Below are 16424 nucleotides of genomic sequence, written 5' to 3'. Positions count from 1 at the left end.
GTCACTGCTCTTAACAGGAATTGTACAAGTGAAGATGAATAACAGCAGCAGCAATACAGAAGGATTTGGTTGCTTCAACAATCAGGAAGCAAATCTGTCTCAACAGGACAATGTGATGAAAGTCCCAGATCTCACCCTGCAGTGCATTGACCAAACTCTTGTATGGAAGACATAAGAAAATACTTTGTATACTTGGAGCATGGTAGCAATTGTTTGTTAGGTGCCACAAACCACATAAAATGTAGACCGACTGCAGTGAGTATTTGGCACCGAGTGCCATTTTGCTGTTGAGTAAGGTCCATAAGGAAGGGCTGAATAATTTGAGTTCACTTAGCCTAAAGATAAAGGTTATCTTTGCAAGGAACAGCAGCAGGCATGATAACAGTCTTCTCAGCAGTATCTTGATTAATAAAAGTGAAGTGCAAAGCAAGAATAAATATGCATAATTTACAGCAAAGGAGATGCAAATCAGATGTGAAAGGGAAGTGGTAAGGGTCATCATCAGTAAAAGTGAATATATCAATGTTTTCTGGGGAGGCTGCAGACTTGCCTTTTCTGGTGGCTTATAAGAACTTACTATACAAATGTCTCTCAGGGATAGTACGGGTATATTGATCCTGCTTCAGATGGAAGAACACACTGGATAAGCTCTTTCATTCTTCTACAATTCCTGATCTCCCCTTCTTTCCTTAAGATGCTTTATTCCTTGCTTCTGACTGTCCTGCCTTTCCTGCTAAATTAGCCAGTCATAAATGCTATCCCAGTTCTTTCTTGCAGGATGCTGTAACTGCAGTCATTGAAAACACCGGCATGAATTTGGGCAAGTAAATGAGCTGTACACTTTGAAAGCTTCTTTGCTAGGAACTCTGTAAATGTTATAAGCTGATAAGCACAGCTCTGTGCAGTGAATAATGTTACTGTTTAAGAAGCTATGGTGTCTCCAGAAGATTGTCCTTCCCTAAACTCTCAGAAATGAAGTGCTACAGACTTCCCCCTTTGCATCTGTCTGCAGCGCAGCAGTGTCGTTGTCTTTTCCTTACCCTGATCTGAAGCTGTTCCTGAGCTCAAATAAGTCAGCTCTGATTTTAAAAGTTCAGGACTACAAGTAAACCTAGGCAATGGCAGAGAAGACCTCGCTGTCTTCCTGAAGCGTGGCTCAGCATGCAGCAACATTTTTCCATGTCATGGTCCTCAGTGCAGTATATTGTGGGTCTGTGGATCAAAATGGTATTAAACATGTGAGAAAATACCTACTTTTATTAATCCTTGTGGTTCATGACTTTCTGTTCTTGGTTTCAGGTATGCCAGCATGCCTTGTGCCACCAACTGACATAGTGTTTGCATTGGACTTTCACACAGAAGTTACACCTCAGGTATTTGAAAGAACAAGAGAAATGGTAAGTGTAATAGTCAATGTCACCAAAATCAGAGACAATGACTTCCCTGCAAGAGCCAGAGGTGTTGTCCCCTACACCTTGGTTGTCCACAACCTGGTCTGCTTATCAGAGTCCTGCAAAAAGAATAAACACCTCAGAAGCTGTAAAAATCTGAACCATCAGAGATCTTCAAGTGCACATAATATTGGCAATGCAATGAAGTCGTTGTCAGAAACTTTTTCAAGTGAATTATCCGAGGTCCTAAGAAAAGAGTGAGCCACATATCTCAGCCAGATCCCACCACAAGTGTGTCTTCTATTAAAGACTGCAGTCCTGAAGTAGAGTGAATTAGATATTTTTCCTGACACTTTTGCTTTTAATGGTATCCCCGTCAATGAGAAATTGTTTAAGGTAATTAGTTTCCTTAGGTGTTGGGGGGTTTTGGTGGTTTTTTTGCAGTCAATAAAAAGATCTACACAGGCAAAGAAAGATGTAGAAGAGAACAGCTTGACAGTTTAACAAAGCAATGTGGAAGGGGGAAGGGAAAGATTACAAGCAGAACTGCAGATTTCTGTTCAGAATTAGTTTTATGCCATTACAGGATTGAAACTCCTGAATCTGGAAATCAGTAGTTAAGAAAACTGAAGGTGTCTAAGGCATCTGGTAAAGAATAGCCTGAATCTTGCTGCCTCCTTATGGTTAGTTGAGAGCATGAGTTGATAACAAATTTTTTAATTGTATAAAAAAAAAATAATTATGCTTTTCACACTACTTCCTTTCATGCTTTCTTGCTTCCTCTCTCCCCACATCTAATAAATTCTGATATGTTAGTCAGTTGAAAACAGTGTTTATAAGGTTTTTTGCAAGCCATGCCTTTAACAACTTCCTGCTGATTCTTACAAGGTTGTGTAAACTCCTGTGTCCTCTGACTGCCTCTCATAACTCAGATTAGTTCCTTGAATTTCTGTCTGTGCTGAGTCCTGCAGGGATTCATGGCTGCTCACCAGGTGAGAGTATTTCTGACTCTTCCTACATTTTTTTCTCTTTCAACCTTGAGGTCTACCCCGTGGAATAATTCCACATTACTGCTTTCTTTTCCATTTCAGCTATCAATGTAAACTCCTGTGAAAGGCTGTTTAACATCTGGTGAGAACGCTTTATTTTAAAATACCATGTATAAACTTTGGGGATCATATTCATCCTAGATGTGACTGGTAACAGAGAGTTTACCTAAAGATGAAATGGGTGCATAGTGTGTGGTTTTAAATCAGAATTTGTTAGGTAAAAATTTGTATGCAATAAAACCCCAGATATGTGACTCGGAGAGACTGCCAAGTAAGATTGAAACTGAGCAGAACACTGTATTAGAATACATGTTGCGCATAGTATTTTCCTGCAAAGACATGCAGAAATAGTAGATTTTCTTCAGAAGAACTGAACTGTTTCAATCTGTGGTAACTCCAGTAGCTCACTTACAGAAATTCAATTACTTGTTAATCAACACTTCAATTACTTCTTAATTATTTCTCAGTCATTCGAGTATAGATGGAGTATATATCATCCATCACAGCTCACTTCTGTGCTAGTTCACTCCTAGCTGTGAAAGACAAAACAAGTTTATCCACAGGGAATTTTAGCGCCAGCATCTGTACTTAAAGGAAAGGTGGTAAAGAGTTTGCTTCATTGTCAGCAGTGTGATGTGATTACACCGAAGTGATTATCTCAAGGTGTTAAATGCACTGATGGAACAAGTATAATTTTAGAGATGTAAGATACCTACCAAACCAGACTGCTCATTTCAGCACATGCTAAACTTTTAGTGACGCTGATGTGGTTTCCATGCAAGGAAACATCAAATTGATGGGTCCCATCACATTGCAAAGAGCATTCACTTTTGTGGAGATTTTGGCTGAGCGTTTCCTTTGAAAACAGAAATCTCAAACAATATCTCTGTGGGGAGCAAAAATAGAGCTCAGCATAGGTCAGGAGTAGATCTTATCTTCTCCTACCTGTCTAAACATGACATACGTACTTGTATACTCTCCATTTATAGTCAGCACAGATTCATCACTTGCTCAAGAACCCTCCATTAACTGCAGACTCTCAGCCTAGACCCAAAACTTTTGTGTTGTTTTAGCTAAGGAAGATGAGACCTATTCAGTCCTCAGTGCTACTTCATGCGATCAAATATGTTGTTTCCCAGCCAACAAGCCTGTGAACACACCGATTCCAAAATTGCAGTAGGTGTTTTGTTACAGTGGAATCTGAACCATTCCTGAAACGATCTGTGCTGCAGTATGGCTAGCTCTTAGAGCATCCAGTGGTACTTCTATTAATTGCAATGCCTTATTGTTTAATTGCCCATTTGGTGGTCACTAGCTCAGAGAGAGTTTTCTGCATTAACTTCAGTGAATGTGGCTTCTGCCTCAGTCAGCATTAAGGGGCATGTAGCCCAGAATGTAGCTAATCCTCTAGGACTAGTTTGCAGGGCTGGATCTGAATGTAATAAAACCTTGTTCAGAAACTAAGCATGTGCAAGGTCATATTCTTCATTGTTTTATTTTAATGTGCTTTAACTTTTTTCTAAAGAGAAATACTAATTAATTTATATTCTTTTACAGACAAGTGCAACCCAGATCTCTGTCCTTGTAAACATCACGTGTTTTCCACTCCAGGAATATGTGAATGCTGCTGCCACCTTGGATAGTTCATGGAAAATGATCAGCAATGAATTCCAGAAAGTTAGAGACTTCCTGAACAAAACACTTGATGCTTTGGAGATCTCCCATCAGCATAGTGGAGATAGAGTAGCTATGGTGAGCCATCATAGTCTTCCAGAAGCAAAAAAACCCAAGTGGAATTAGAAATTTGATTTTACAAGCTGCTAAAGAATTAATGAGAGTGCATGTTACAGAATCCCTTCAATAGCTGAATGGAGAGCTGCTGTTTGCTTTGCCATAAAATGGACAATTAAAAATATTTTCCCAAAAGCTACCAGTCAGAGAAACTACAAGGATATCATTATTTGATCTGCTGGAGAATCCAGTGAAATCCAATTAGAAGCATTTTTTTTTCCATTGCCATTTTTCTGAGGTATCTGTACTTTGGGTTTGCATTTGTTTTTAATTAATTAACAGAAACCGCTGACCCTGTAATGTGTCCATAAGAAGATCCCAGCAAAGGCTTCTCATGGCATAAGCCACAAAGAGGTGTGAAGGATGTATAAAAGGGAGACAGATTCTTTTTTTCCAATCTCTACTGCTCTGCAGATTCTTGCTAGAATAGGTTCAGAGGAAATAACAAACCGTAACTGACTCAACACCTTGGCTCTCCACTATGGTCAGCAAATGGGTATTGAAAAGAAAGAATCTTTTGATTAAAAAAAATACTTTAATCTCTAGACAAACATTAAAAACTTCAAAAAAACTTAACTGTAGTTCTGCTAGCTATTGCTTCCCATAGGTGTAAATAATGTGTGTTAGGAATGCTGTATGCAGATTAAAAGATGCTTTTAAACCTCAGTAAGGTAACTTTGGGAGAGAGCAATTTGGGCAATGTGGTAATAAATAGTGGAGAAATAAACCCTTGTTATTGCTCAAGGTTAAGCGTATTGATGTTATGAACAGTAGAAAATCAAAACCTTTGAAAGTGAGTTCAAACTCATTATACATTTGATGGTAAACTTGATTTCTTTGTTCTTTCTTGACAGGTTCTTTCAACAGCCACAACCAGAAAATCTTAATGAAAGGCACAGCAGACAGCTTCCAGTGATCCAACCACTGGCCAACAGGCCCAAGGCTTTTGTGAGTCCAGACATTCATCTTTTTGATTTGAAATAGGCAGCCAGAGTGGAGTCTGTGCACTATACTGCTTACTTCCAAGAAAAAATTTGGGTGCTCATGTGCACGTACAGTAGCATGTGTTTGATTACACATACTTTACCTTTCATACTGGCTTGTTCCTTTTACACTGGGGTCCTTTGTGCTGAGCTGACTTGACTTTGAATGGTAGAAAATGAAACTGGAAACATAAAGACCCTTAAGACTATGGGCAAAGCGGGCAGGTGCCTGTGGTGGGAAATCACTTTCATGTGCAGGGCAGCCCCGTTGTCTGTGGCTGACTTGTTCCTGCTTTAGCCACTGCCAAGAAGGGGGCCAGGGTGTTTAGGGTCTCTTTTAACCCTGTCGAGTCCACCTCTCCCAGCAGCAGCTGATGCATCTTCAATTCCTCTCTTTGGCAGCAGGCATAGAAAGCCATACTCCTCTCCATGCCTCCTCTGCCCCCAAAACATCAGCAAGCCTTCATCCTTCCCCTCCTCTTCCCATCAGCATCGTGGGAGCTGCAAGACCCTTGCTAGTGCTGGGGAGAAGGGAGGAAAGGCAGATTCTGGGTCACAGGAATGGAGGTGGGCTGGAAAGGAGGACCCCCCAGGGCACAACCTTAAGGGAAAGGAAGAAGAGGGCTTTGACTTGGTGTGGGTGGGAGAGAGAAGGAGATGCCTTTAACTCGTGTAACACTACCTACGGTTCCCAAACCACCTCTGCATACTTGATGCTTTCTCACACTGTTGAAAGCCTTATTTTGCCTCTGGCCAGAGATGTAACTTCCTGCTACCTGAAAGGTGTTTTCCAGGCATTTGAATCTTCTTTATGGAGTGTCCTGCAACTGTGTGTTTTTTCTGTTAAGGATGACTAGAAATCCAGCAAAGTGACACAGGGTGGATGAAGTAACGGCTTAAGGCGTCACAGCGTATATTCAACAAAAGTATGGCGAGTGTGAGCTTTCCTTTTCCTTCTTTTAGTGTATTCGCTGTATTATACCAAGTTTAGATTTTAAATATATACATCTAGATGTAGCCATAAGAAGCTCTTTTCACTTCAGTGGATGAAGAAAGCACTTGGTAATTTACAGTATCAAACATGTATGAATTTTTGGTTTTGAAATATAGTTTTAGGATAGTCTTAGACATCATGGGAGTTTTGATTTACATAACCCTTTGGGAGCTGCTATAACCCTTTTAGTTAGTTAGGTGTTCCTAGGACAGCAGAGCTTAGCATTAGACTCAGGTTTAAAGCAAGCTGAATGCAAGGCACAAAGTACAGTTGAGGATGTGACACAAGGTTAAGCTGATCTCAAACTACAATTAACAGCCTAGTAGCTCTGGCTGCTGAGATTACAGAATCAGCGCAGAGGAACAACGGATATAAAGAAACCCAAGTACTAAACAGGGAAGCTTAAGTGGACTTTATTATAGTGATTAGAATGTACAGGGACAGTAGTGCACTGATTCTTATTTCGTTTCTCAGATTCAACATAGGAGCAGTTACACACAGAAGTACTTGTACCAGCTCTTTGCACATTTAGAATGTGTAATGTGGGGTGTCTTTTTAGCTCATTTTCTGAAGGATCCTTGAAGAGCAATGTAGTCACAAAACCAGGCCAAATCATTTCTCTAGAGATGGCTTGGTATTTCAAGGAAATGCTATAGATACCAAACATCTTAATAAATAAGTGATTAAGAAGTGCTAACAGAGTGGTAGGATACAGATAACTGATTTTATGGTCACCTTTATAAAGTCCCTTCTATTCCATGATCTGGAAACAGTCCTTGAAAACTTCATTATAACACTACTACTTTATTACAAATATTTACATACTATGTATTAGTACAATTTATTTCCACACTTTAACGATTCCATCCCTTGATGCAGTTACGATAAACCCTTGTGTGGTCTGGAAAGTTGCAATATCTGTGATAATATCATGATGTCCAACTGGGAGAGACTCTGGACCTTTCCGAGGGGCCTCATCAGTGGGTCCCAGTTTTTGCTTGTTTTGAATTTCCTGTACAAAACCAAAAAGTGATAAATATTATTTACAGGAAGGTGAGCATTTGCAGAAAGGAATTGTCACACATTAGGTTGTCAGTGTTAAAAGACCAAAAAACCTCTTAAACAAAAACCCAAACACAAAACCTCTCACCTGCTGGTAGCTTTCTTAGGACTACACCTGGGTTCATTTCTTTTCATCACACACAACGTAAGTCTTAATCTGAACTGACATTACAGCTCTCTGATTAGGGAAAGGATTTTTGTTTTCCCCCTCTTATATTTATTTCAATGACACTAACTACTAAGATTTTATATTCGGGGGGGTGGGGGGTGGTCAGCTACAGCAACACATACACCTTAGCTCCCCAAGGCTTTTATAAAAGCTGGTTCAATAGCATGAATGTAATTGTTTAAGAACTGCAGATGAAACACTACAATATTATAGTGCATAAGCAGACCCTCACTGACAGGTTTTTTTTCCCAGTCACCTCTGAAGTAGCATTCATTCAACTAAACTGAAATAAAACATTGTGCTACTCAACAATGAGCAACACCGCCAGTTCCAAAAGTCACTCTGACGTTTGTAATACAAACCATATTATTTTGGTCCCACTACATCTCATATTGCTTGGCTAATCCTACACAAAAGACATTCCAAAGACTGATCAAGGACAAAAGTGTTAAAACACTATATTTCAATATCCCAAAAGAAACATATGAATGGCTTCTGCATGTAAGTAGTATTTGGTAAGTCTAATTCTGTCCAAAACAACTGATTTTTTAATTTTGAAATAACTTCTTCCTAACTGCCTGAAGACACAACACTGACTCCATCCATAAAAGGTAATAGTTAGATAGATAGTTATAATTCAAGCCATGTAATTAATACATCAGTGATGTAATTAATATCACCCATGGGGCCATCCAAAAGGCAAAGCAGAATAGCTGTCTATCAAAAGCAAAATACCTGAACCACCTCTGTGCCCTCAATTATCTTCCTGTAGTAGGAAACAGATGGGCAGTTAGAACTTCCAGCAACAACATATGATCTCTCAGGGTAGGCTAGATCCCAAAACCTAAACGCAAAGAAACAAAATGAAGCCAAGATGTTCAATTTTATCAGCTTAATACAGCTGTTTAAAAGCTGTCTTGCACTTAGGATGAAAATGAGCGGGCACAAATGCTATATGCTTTCTACACTTAGTAGAAGAGTGATGCAGAGAAATCAACATTCATATCAAGCTTATACATAAGTTATTGTTTTGTTTCTTGTCATGCAGCTTATCAAGAAGCAGCAAGTTTTGCATATTTTTGCTGAGAACAATTCTCTCAGCATACTGATGATACTGACTGATGAACACATCTTCAGCATTATTGTTCTGACTCTTTGGAGCTTACTTAGGCAAAAATTTAGTACACCAGCAGGGGTGGAGGGAAGAGTGTCAAACAAAAAAGTTGTTTTATTACCTTATTTTCATGTCTGAGCCTGCTGTCAGTAATATGGGATTACCAGATGCTGGACTACAGTATATTCCGTGGATGCTGTGAGGAGACGGCTGATAGGGAAAAGTGATACATAAAATAATCACCAACAGCTGCTGCCATGCTTCAGAAAGGGAATACATTCTTTACCACATTCATCCACCCTATTTCCAAATCTTTCTGACAAATGCCAAGGTATTTTAACAGACCACATCTTAAATCTGTTGCATTTCTCTGTGAAATGTAAAGAAGGAATCTACTTAACTCTCCCTAAAGCCTTTTTGGAATCTTGGAAATTACATTCTCAATGATGGCAAATGAGAGAGATTATTTTAAAATAATCAAGAAAGGAAATCATTCTGAAAAGCACAGGGATGCTCAATATATATGAAGTCATTAAGGGTCAGATACACAACAGAAAATTAGCTTGAAGCACAATGTTCCCTGCGCATAGAGCACATTACCAAAATGAACTCAACCTGCAATCTTTGTAGCATGTACAAATTCAAGTTTAGGTAGATCCCAGATCTGCATTTACAACATTTATAGAAGCAGATGTGGTTATTTTTGGGTTTGTGTTTTAAGAACAATATCCCCAATTAACTCCTTGAAGAAGAGCAACTTCATGCTTTAAAGTAGCAGTTAAGTGTAGCAAAGCCATTATATTACAGAAAGAATATGCAGAAGGAATATGCAAAAGAGCAGATGCTTACAGAAGGATGCACAATCCCAGAAACAGTACGTCAAAGTATAAGATGCTACACCATGAATTTTGACTTTGCCCTAATCTTTACAGGTTTGACCAGCCCACTGGCTTTCTAAGAACATCACTGGATATAGTGAGTGTTACAAGTACATTCCACAGATAATGGAAGATACCAATGCAGATTCAGGTTACACTGCTGTTTTACAAAGGAGATGTAATTTTGACAGCAAAACAATTATGGTACCAACATAAATCCCAGGACAAGTTCCTGGTGCCAAACTGGCAGGGCCACGGAGTCAGGTAACTGTACTGATGTACAGCATGGAGTCTGAGGTTGTTCTAGAACTGGACACAACAGAAACTGGGGAAGAAGGAGACCAGACCTGCAGTTCTGAAAGAGGCGGTGCACTGCTGGCCCACAAAGTGAAGCGTCGATCACCAGTTTCCATATCCCACATGGAGACTTCATTGTTGCCTTGGACAGCTATAGGAAACATATAGCCAACACAAAAAATATAAAACAGGTCAGTTGGTTCTCACTACTTGTTCTACTGATATGACATAGAGGGTATGACACAGAGACACTCTCCACTTGCTTTCTGCAGCATTTGTGTTAGTCTTGCTTTAGCAGTAAAGCCATGCACATGTTTTGCTTGGTTTACCACTTGGAAGCAGTTTCACTGTAGTAAAACCACCTAATTTAAGAGAATTTATAGCAAGTTTCATTTAATCTCCAACCCTATTAAAAAGGTATTAAAACTTCACCTTCCTACCTAGATAACTTCTCATCCTTCTTTAAGAAGGATGGATCATCTGTTCAGCAGGGGCAGCAGTGACTGGACAGCTAAGACAGCAATCCAAATTTACAGAATTCAGTAGCTACAATGAAGTTCCACACCTGTGGTTAGCGTGGACAGGCAAAGAATTCTGTTCAAGGGATTGTTTACATGCCTGGCAGCAACCTAGCAGGCAGGGACTTTTTAATAATATTCTGAAGTCATGAAATCTTGTCACTCATTTATACTTCAGCAGGGAAGGAAACACTAGAAAACATTGAGAAGCTTGCTTTATTTGTATGTTTTTTGAAGAAATTTCTTTTTTCTCCCAGGGTGGTTAATAACTAAAATAAGAAGTGAAGTCTAAGAAGCAAGTAAAATACAAAACTCAAATTACTCCCATTTTACAGCAACTTTATCAATTTTATTGTTGTAGGATTAGTTTAAGCTACTTCTCCACATCAGGATGTGTTCCTGACACAGACATTTCAAAGTATATGACAGTGCTACATGCAGTGAGGATGAAGCAGCTGTGAGCATACCAGATGAGGAATCTTAGGAGATTTTTGAAAGCTCTAACCCCTGACACAGCTGGGTTAGATGCAAGTGGGAATTGGAATGGGACCACCTTTCAGTCTCTGCTCTACAGAGGCACTGAAGGCAATGGCAGAATTCCCATCAAATTCGATATATGTCATGAATCTGGGTTTTCTCTTTTATAACATTTTGTCCTTAAAAAGTGATGTGGTAGACAGCACACTAGGAGCAATCCTCATGAGAGTTGTAATGCTCAGCAGACGAGAACTGTAAAGTCTGTCATTTTCATAATGTCTTAACACTACACCAGCCTCTCTCTATTTCAAAAAGCCACAAAGAGCTCAGTGGCAGAACACAAGTATGAACCTTCCCTTTTTCCTCTCCCCAAGCAAAGTACAAGAAAAACTACAAGGAATTTAAACCCCAAAACAAAACAACAACACAAACAAAGAGACCCTAACAACTCCCCTCAGGGCTTGAAGCAGAAGCTGAAACAGAAGCTGCTTTAATTACAACCTCTGGCACTGATGAGGTTAAGTTTAAGACATCTTTTACCTGCAATTACCCAGGACTGATAGACAGGATGCATGAGCAGGCGTCTGATTCGGGCCTTGGAAGGGTGAGAATGGCTGGAGATAGGTAACTGAAACCTCATGTCCCAGCATGCCATGGTACCATTGCTTGTCCCTGGTGAGAGAAAGCTCCCCAGAGTCAGGGGTATAAATATATGGGGGTTTGCCCATACCCCTTCTGCTCTGTTCTTCAGGAGATAGACTTAAGCCTCAAGTGCTTACAGGGTAGAATACTTCCCACAAATGAAGAGGTGTTTCTCTCATCTTGTTTGAGAAAAGCATATTCTAGTCAAATCAGATTAAACAAAAGCTTGATCTATAGTTATTTTAAACGAAAAAACAGAAGGGGGTGTGGGGCTGGAAAGAGGGAAGCTAACAAGACAATACAGGCTTACCAATACACAGCCAGCATTGGTGTATGTCCACAGCAAACGAAGTTATGAGGCCTAACTTCAAATCATGTTTCAGTGTCCAAGCATTGCTGCTAGATCGCAAATCCCATCCAACCAGAGATCCATTAACTGTACCATAAGCCAGTACTGACTGGGCTCCTGAATTGAAGTGATGCATATCTACCACACAGCCATCATCCTTCAGATCTAAGGACCTGGGTTAAAAGAATAACTGAATTTAGAAACAGATTATGACTCCCTCCAAGTTTAAGACTCTTTCCAATTCACCTGATGCTGAGCAGCATTTTCCTCTTCATGTCACTTCAACACATCTGCCACAAACAACTTGCCACTTTTAGTACAACAGATGCTTATGCTCTCTCAAATCTCTCTGCCCTGACCCATGCGCAGGACTGAGAGACCCAGAGCACAGAGCTATGTTTATGTCTGCAAAGAGCTGCTGACAGCATTTTACTAGCCCGTAGAAGGCTTGCAGGTCCTATCAGCAATCACAAACACAAAAACAGGCTGGGTGGAGAATGGACTGAGAGCAGACCTGAGAAGAAAGGCTTAGGGGTGCTGGTGGACGAAAAGCTCAACGTGGCCCAGCAATGTGTGTTTGCAGCCCAGAAAGCCAACCAAATTCTTGGCTGCATCAAAAGAAGCGTGACCAGCAGGTCAAAGGAGGCGATTCTCTCCCTCTACTCTGCTCTCATGAGACCCCACCTGGAGTACCATATTCAGCTCTGAACCCTCCAACATAAAGGAGGACATGAACCCGTTGGAGCAAGTCCAGAGCAGGGCCACACAGATGCTCAGAGGGTTGGAGCACCTCTCCTATGAGGACAGGCTGAGAGAGTTGGGATTGTTCAGCCTGGAGAAGAGAAGGCTCCAGGGAGACCTTATAGCAGCCTTCCAGTACCTAAAGGGGGTCTACAAGAAAACTCAAGAGGAACTTTTTACAAGGGCCTGTAGTGATAGGACAAGGGGTAATGGCTTTAAACTGAAAGAGGGTAGATTTAGATGAGATATTAGGAATAAATATTTTACTGGAGCAGGTTTCCCAGAGAAGCTGTGGATGCCCCCTCCCTGGCAGTGTTCCAGGCCAGGCTGGATGGGGCTTTGAGCAACCTGGTCTAGTGGAAGGTGTCCCTGCCCATGGCAGGGGGTTGGAACCAGATGATCTTTAAGATCCCTTCCAACCCAAACCATTCTGTGATTCATGCTCCACATTTATCAAATATTCACCTACCCGGGCAGGAACACTCCTCTTCATGTTATACTGCCAGCACTGGCATCACTCACTTTACTGTGTGTGCAAACAGATACCTTCAGGCACAAATGCAGTGTATACCAAAAAGGGAAACCTGGTTTGTTTTGATTAGATTCGGCTTATTTAATTTCTGAATTTAATCTCAAATAAGAGAGGATATTTGAGACAGATACCTTACTTTTACTTTGGACAGAAAAGAGGTCTTTAAGATGGTCGCTAGATTTGCTGGAGCCTAGATGTGTCCCTCACTCAAGGTGGAAGATTAAGCTGTTGAATCAGTGCCAAATACTCAAAACCTGCTCATATGGAGAGAGGTAAGAAAGAGCTAAACCATTCCCAAAGATTCCCCTAAATAGTGTCCCCTCCCCCATACCTTTGCTGCCTTACTCACATTAAAAGCTTGAGAGAAAAAATTGCAGGTCTGAGACCAAACCACATGTATGTTTGTAAACATTTATCTAATGACCTATAAAAGAGCCTCCAAAATAATTTTATAAGCATTAACATTGCAACAGAGGAGGTAAGAAACTACCAATCCCAGTGCATAAATAAAAGACTTGAGAGCTATTGAGACTGTTTCAAGCTGACAATGAATCCAGTGACACAGAAGGCACCAATAACGTAGAGCTATAAATTCTCAGCCCTACACAGCTGCCTTTCAACCCTTCTTTATGAAGCAGAGTAAGACCATAGATTACAACCTTCCAGTACAGCCTGAGCTCAGCCAGCAGGAAGCCTAGAGCAAATCAAGTGATCTAATCAAGAAATACACTAACAGCCTGAGCTGTGCAGTGAGATTTAACTGCTCTAAGTACATACCTGCTTTGTATTGGATGAATTTTAGGAGATTTAGGGAGCTTTGAAGCTTCAATACTAAGAAGCTGGATGGCACCGTTATCCGAAGCTATAGCCAAGTAATGAGAGCCTTGGCAGAATGTAAGTGTCTTTACATGTCCTCCAATCCGAGAGTATGTCAAAATTGATCTAAACAGTATAGAAAGGGAGAGGAAAAATAAGAAATGTTTTAATTAAATTAAAACAAGAAAAGAATTACTCCTCTCAAACACCTACTTCAAACCAATGGCTCTTGAGAGAGCTCTGAAAATAGCATTTTCTGAGTGTTCCAAGCTCAGAAAGCAACAAAGCTTGTGCTGCCTCTGCAAGCTTAACTCTCCATCTTTGAGCCTCTGGGTTATAACAGTCTCCAACTGCAGAAGCACACATCCGTCTATCAGTAAAATGAAAGTCTAACCTAGATCTGTATCACATAGCATACCACACCACCCATGTTCCAACCAGCAAAACAGCTTTCCTGCATCAAGTATCAGTGGATGAGATAGTTAAGCAAAAAGCTAATTTGTTAAAAAAAATAAAAATAAAAATCAGATGGCTTTTAAACAACATGAGAATATATTTATGTATGTGTAGAAATGAAATAAAAAAGCTTGTAATTACTACAGCCACAAAGCAGTCTCTTTGCATTTACTAACCACTTTCTTCTTTTACTAATTGAAACAGCTGCATGTTTCATACATTTTTAGCTAATATTTTATAGCTGCATGCCAAGAGGAACAGCAGTATATTTCATTATTGATATCTCTAGCACACCCACAAGGGATTCATATCTTCCTCCCTGCTCTACTTCACTTCACAGTCCAAAACAGCATCCCCCAAATCCCATGAGTTATAAAGCTACCTGGTTGTAGTGGTTTTTCCTTCCATTTTTTGGCTGTTCCAGATTTTCACTGTGCCATCATTTGAGCAAGTGGCAAAAATGGAGTGTTCATCAGAGACCCGAATGCGGTTCACCGCAGACTTGTGTTCATGAAGATGAGCTACCAACAATCCTTTGGGACGCCATCCTACAGGGAAAACAAAACCATAACGGTCGGTGTTGATTTCATAACCTAATTAGGAACAAACAAATCTCCCTGATCCCATCCACCAACAGCTGTATTGGTATATAGTCATTACAGCTGCAAAGCACAGAAGGCGGCATTTTAAACATTAAAGGCAGAAGCCTACTTTTGCTCAATTCTAAACTAAACCCTACTGGCAGATCTGGGTACGATTTTTCTTTTAGTTGGGTTCCATGTATATTCAGTGAAACTAGAAAGAGTGCTTCTACATAGAGTTTGAGAGATACTAGTGCACAGTTCTGCTATCATGCAGATTGCTGTGCTGCAAATGGCAACTCAATACATGCCCAAAATGCACATGATGAGCAACAAATTTGAACAGTCTTGAGTTCCTGGATTGTCTGCAGAGTACTTGAATGGACAAGTTCAGTGTTGCACTATGTGCTATGCTGTCAAGCCTTATGAACCCAGGAAAATGAAAAAACAGCACTTCTAAATCCCACATAACATTTACTCAATTTCTTTTTGAAGGACTGAAGGAATTGAGCTGACACAAAATAACTCTTGCCAAGAAACTGCCAACATTTGTGTGACGTTTCTTCCTCTGAAATAAGCAACACATAAGTATCTGGCTGCACTTCTAACCGGCATCTACTTTAATGAAGGATTAACAGCAGATGAAGATAACAAAGGACAGACCACAGCAAATTTCAGAATATGACACAAACTTCAAATAAGAACACTTTTTCTGGCATCCACTCCCTTGTGTAAGGGAGCACGTCAGCTACTTGTATTGGGCCACGTTATTTCATAGGTTGTAAAAGTCTCAAGAAGACAAACACATGGCTTAGCCAAGCTCAGTCAAGGTTAGCTATGTTCAAACGCTATCTGGTTGGATCATTTTCCTGATGATTTTCTACTACTTCCCTTAAATTTACATGGTAGCTGTATATGCCTAGGTATGCATATCTAATGCTAGATTTACCAAAGACTTTAGCATCACTGCGTTGATTACTGCAAGCCTAGCTGGTACAGACTCTGCTCTCAATATCTGCAGTTTAAGCACAGGAACTCCCAACAGTAAAGGCCAGTGAAAAATCTCCGTATGGGATACCCAGTAACAGCAGAAAACACGAGCAGAAAATGCTAAGGACTAATCTGAGTAAATCCCAATATCAATTTGGAGCTCCAAATATAAGTTGTGGCCATATAAAGATGGTTAAATTATGTTTGCTGCCAGAGCCCTAATCAGCAAAACCTGACTGGCGCTACCAGGGAGGAACAAGAGGTAAAAATGTCTCTCCTTTCCCTCTGAAAGCAACAATGTAGTATGAGAATACACATCTTCTCTTTGTGGGTGGGCACTGTGTCACTGTCCCCACTGCTGGTGGGGACAGGCTCCTTTGTGAAAAAGCACAGCTCAAGCAGCCCACCCCAGTATGCATGCCACTGGGTTAGAAAACCTGGCCAAGAGTTTACAATACTCACAGGATGGCTGAAAATCTGGAGCCACCCCAGGCAGAATACATTTCTCACCTCCCAACACAGCGTTTCTCCTCTTGCCCAAACCAAGCTACAGGCTGTTACAGGATGGCAAGTTATCTGCCATACACCTGGTTA

The 16424-nt window shown here is 40.4% G+C and overlaps 1 protein-coding gene across 1 annotated transcript in view; it reads right to left on the bottom strand.

The window, feature by feature from the left end:
- Positions 1-6605: 6605 nt before the first annotated feature.
- Positions 6606-16424, bottom strand: part of PIK3R4 (phosphoinositide-3-kinase regulatory subunit 4) — a 28713-nt gene continuing 18894 nt past the window's right edge. Inside the window, exons 13-20 of the mRNA XM_037385280.1 lie at positions 14642-14807; positions 13765-13929; positions 11676-11887; positions 11264-11395; positions 9779-9879; positions 8675-8763; positions 8175-8283; positions 6606-7220 (exon numbers count right to left, since the gene is read on the bottom strand). Of these exons, the coding sequence (XP_037241177.1) occupies positions 7050-7220; positions 8175-8283; positions 8675-8763; positions 9779-9879; positions 11264-11395; positions 11676-11887; positions 13765-13929; positions 14642-14807 (1145 nt within the window). The 3' untranslated portion in view covers positions 6606-7049. The remainder of the gene's footprint in view (positions 7221-8174; positions 8284-8674; positions 8764-9778; positions 9880-11263; positions 11396-11675; positions 11888-13764; positions 13930-14641; positions 14808-16424) is intronic.

Source organism: Falco rusticolus, chromosome 4 (assembly GCF_015220075.1).
Source record: "Falco rusticolus isolate bFalRus1 chromosome 4, bFalRus1.pri, whole genome shotgun sequence".
In the NCBI taxonomy this organism is placed as follows: Eukaryota; Metazoa; Chordata; class Aves; order Falconiformes; family Falconidae; genus Falco; species Falco rusticolus.
The sequence above is the reverse complement of the archived record's forward strand: the minus strand, read 5'-3'. Positions and strand labels throughout refer to the sequence as shown.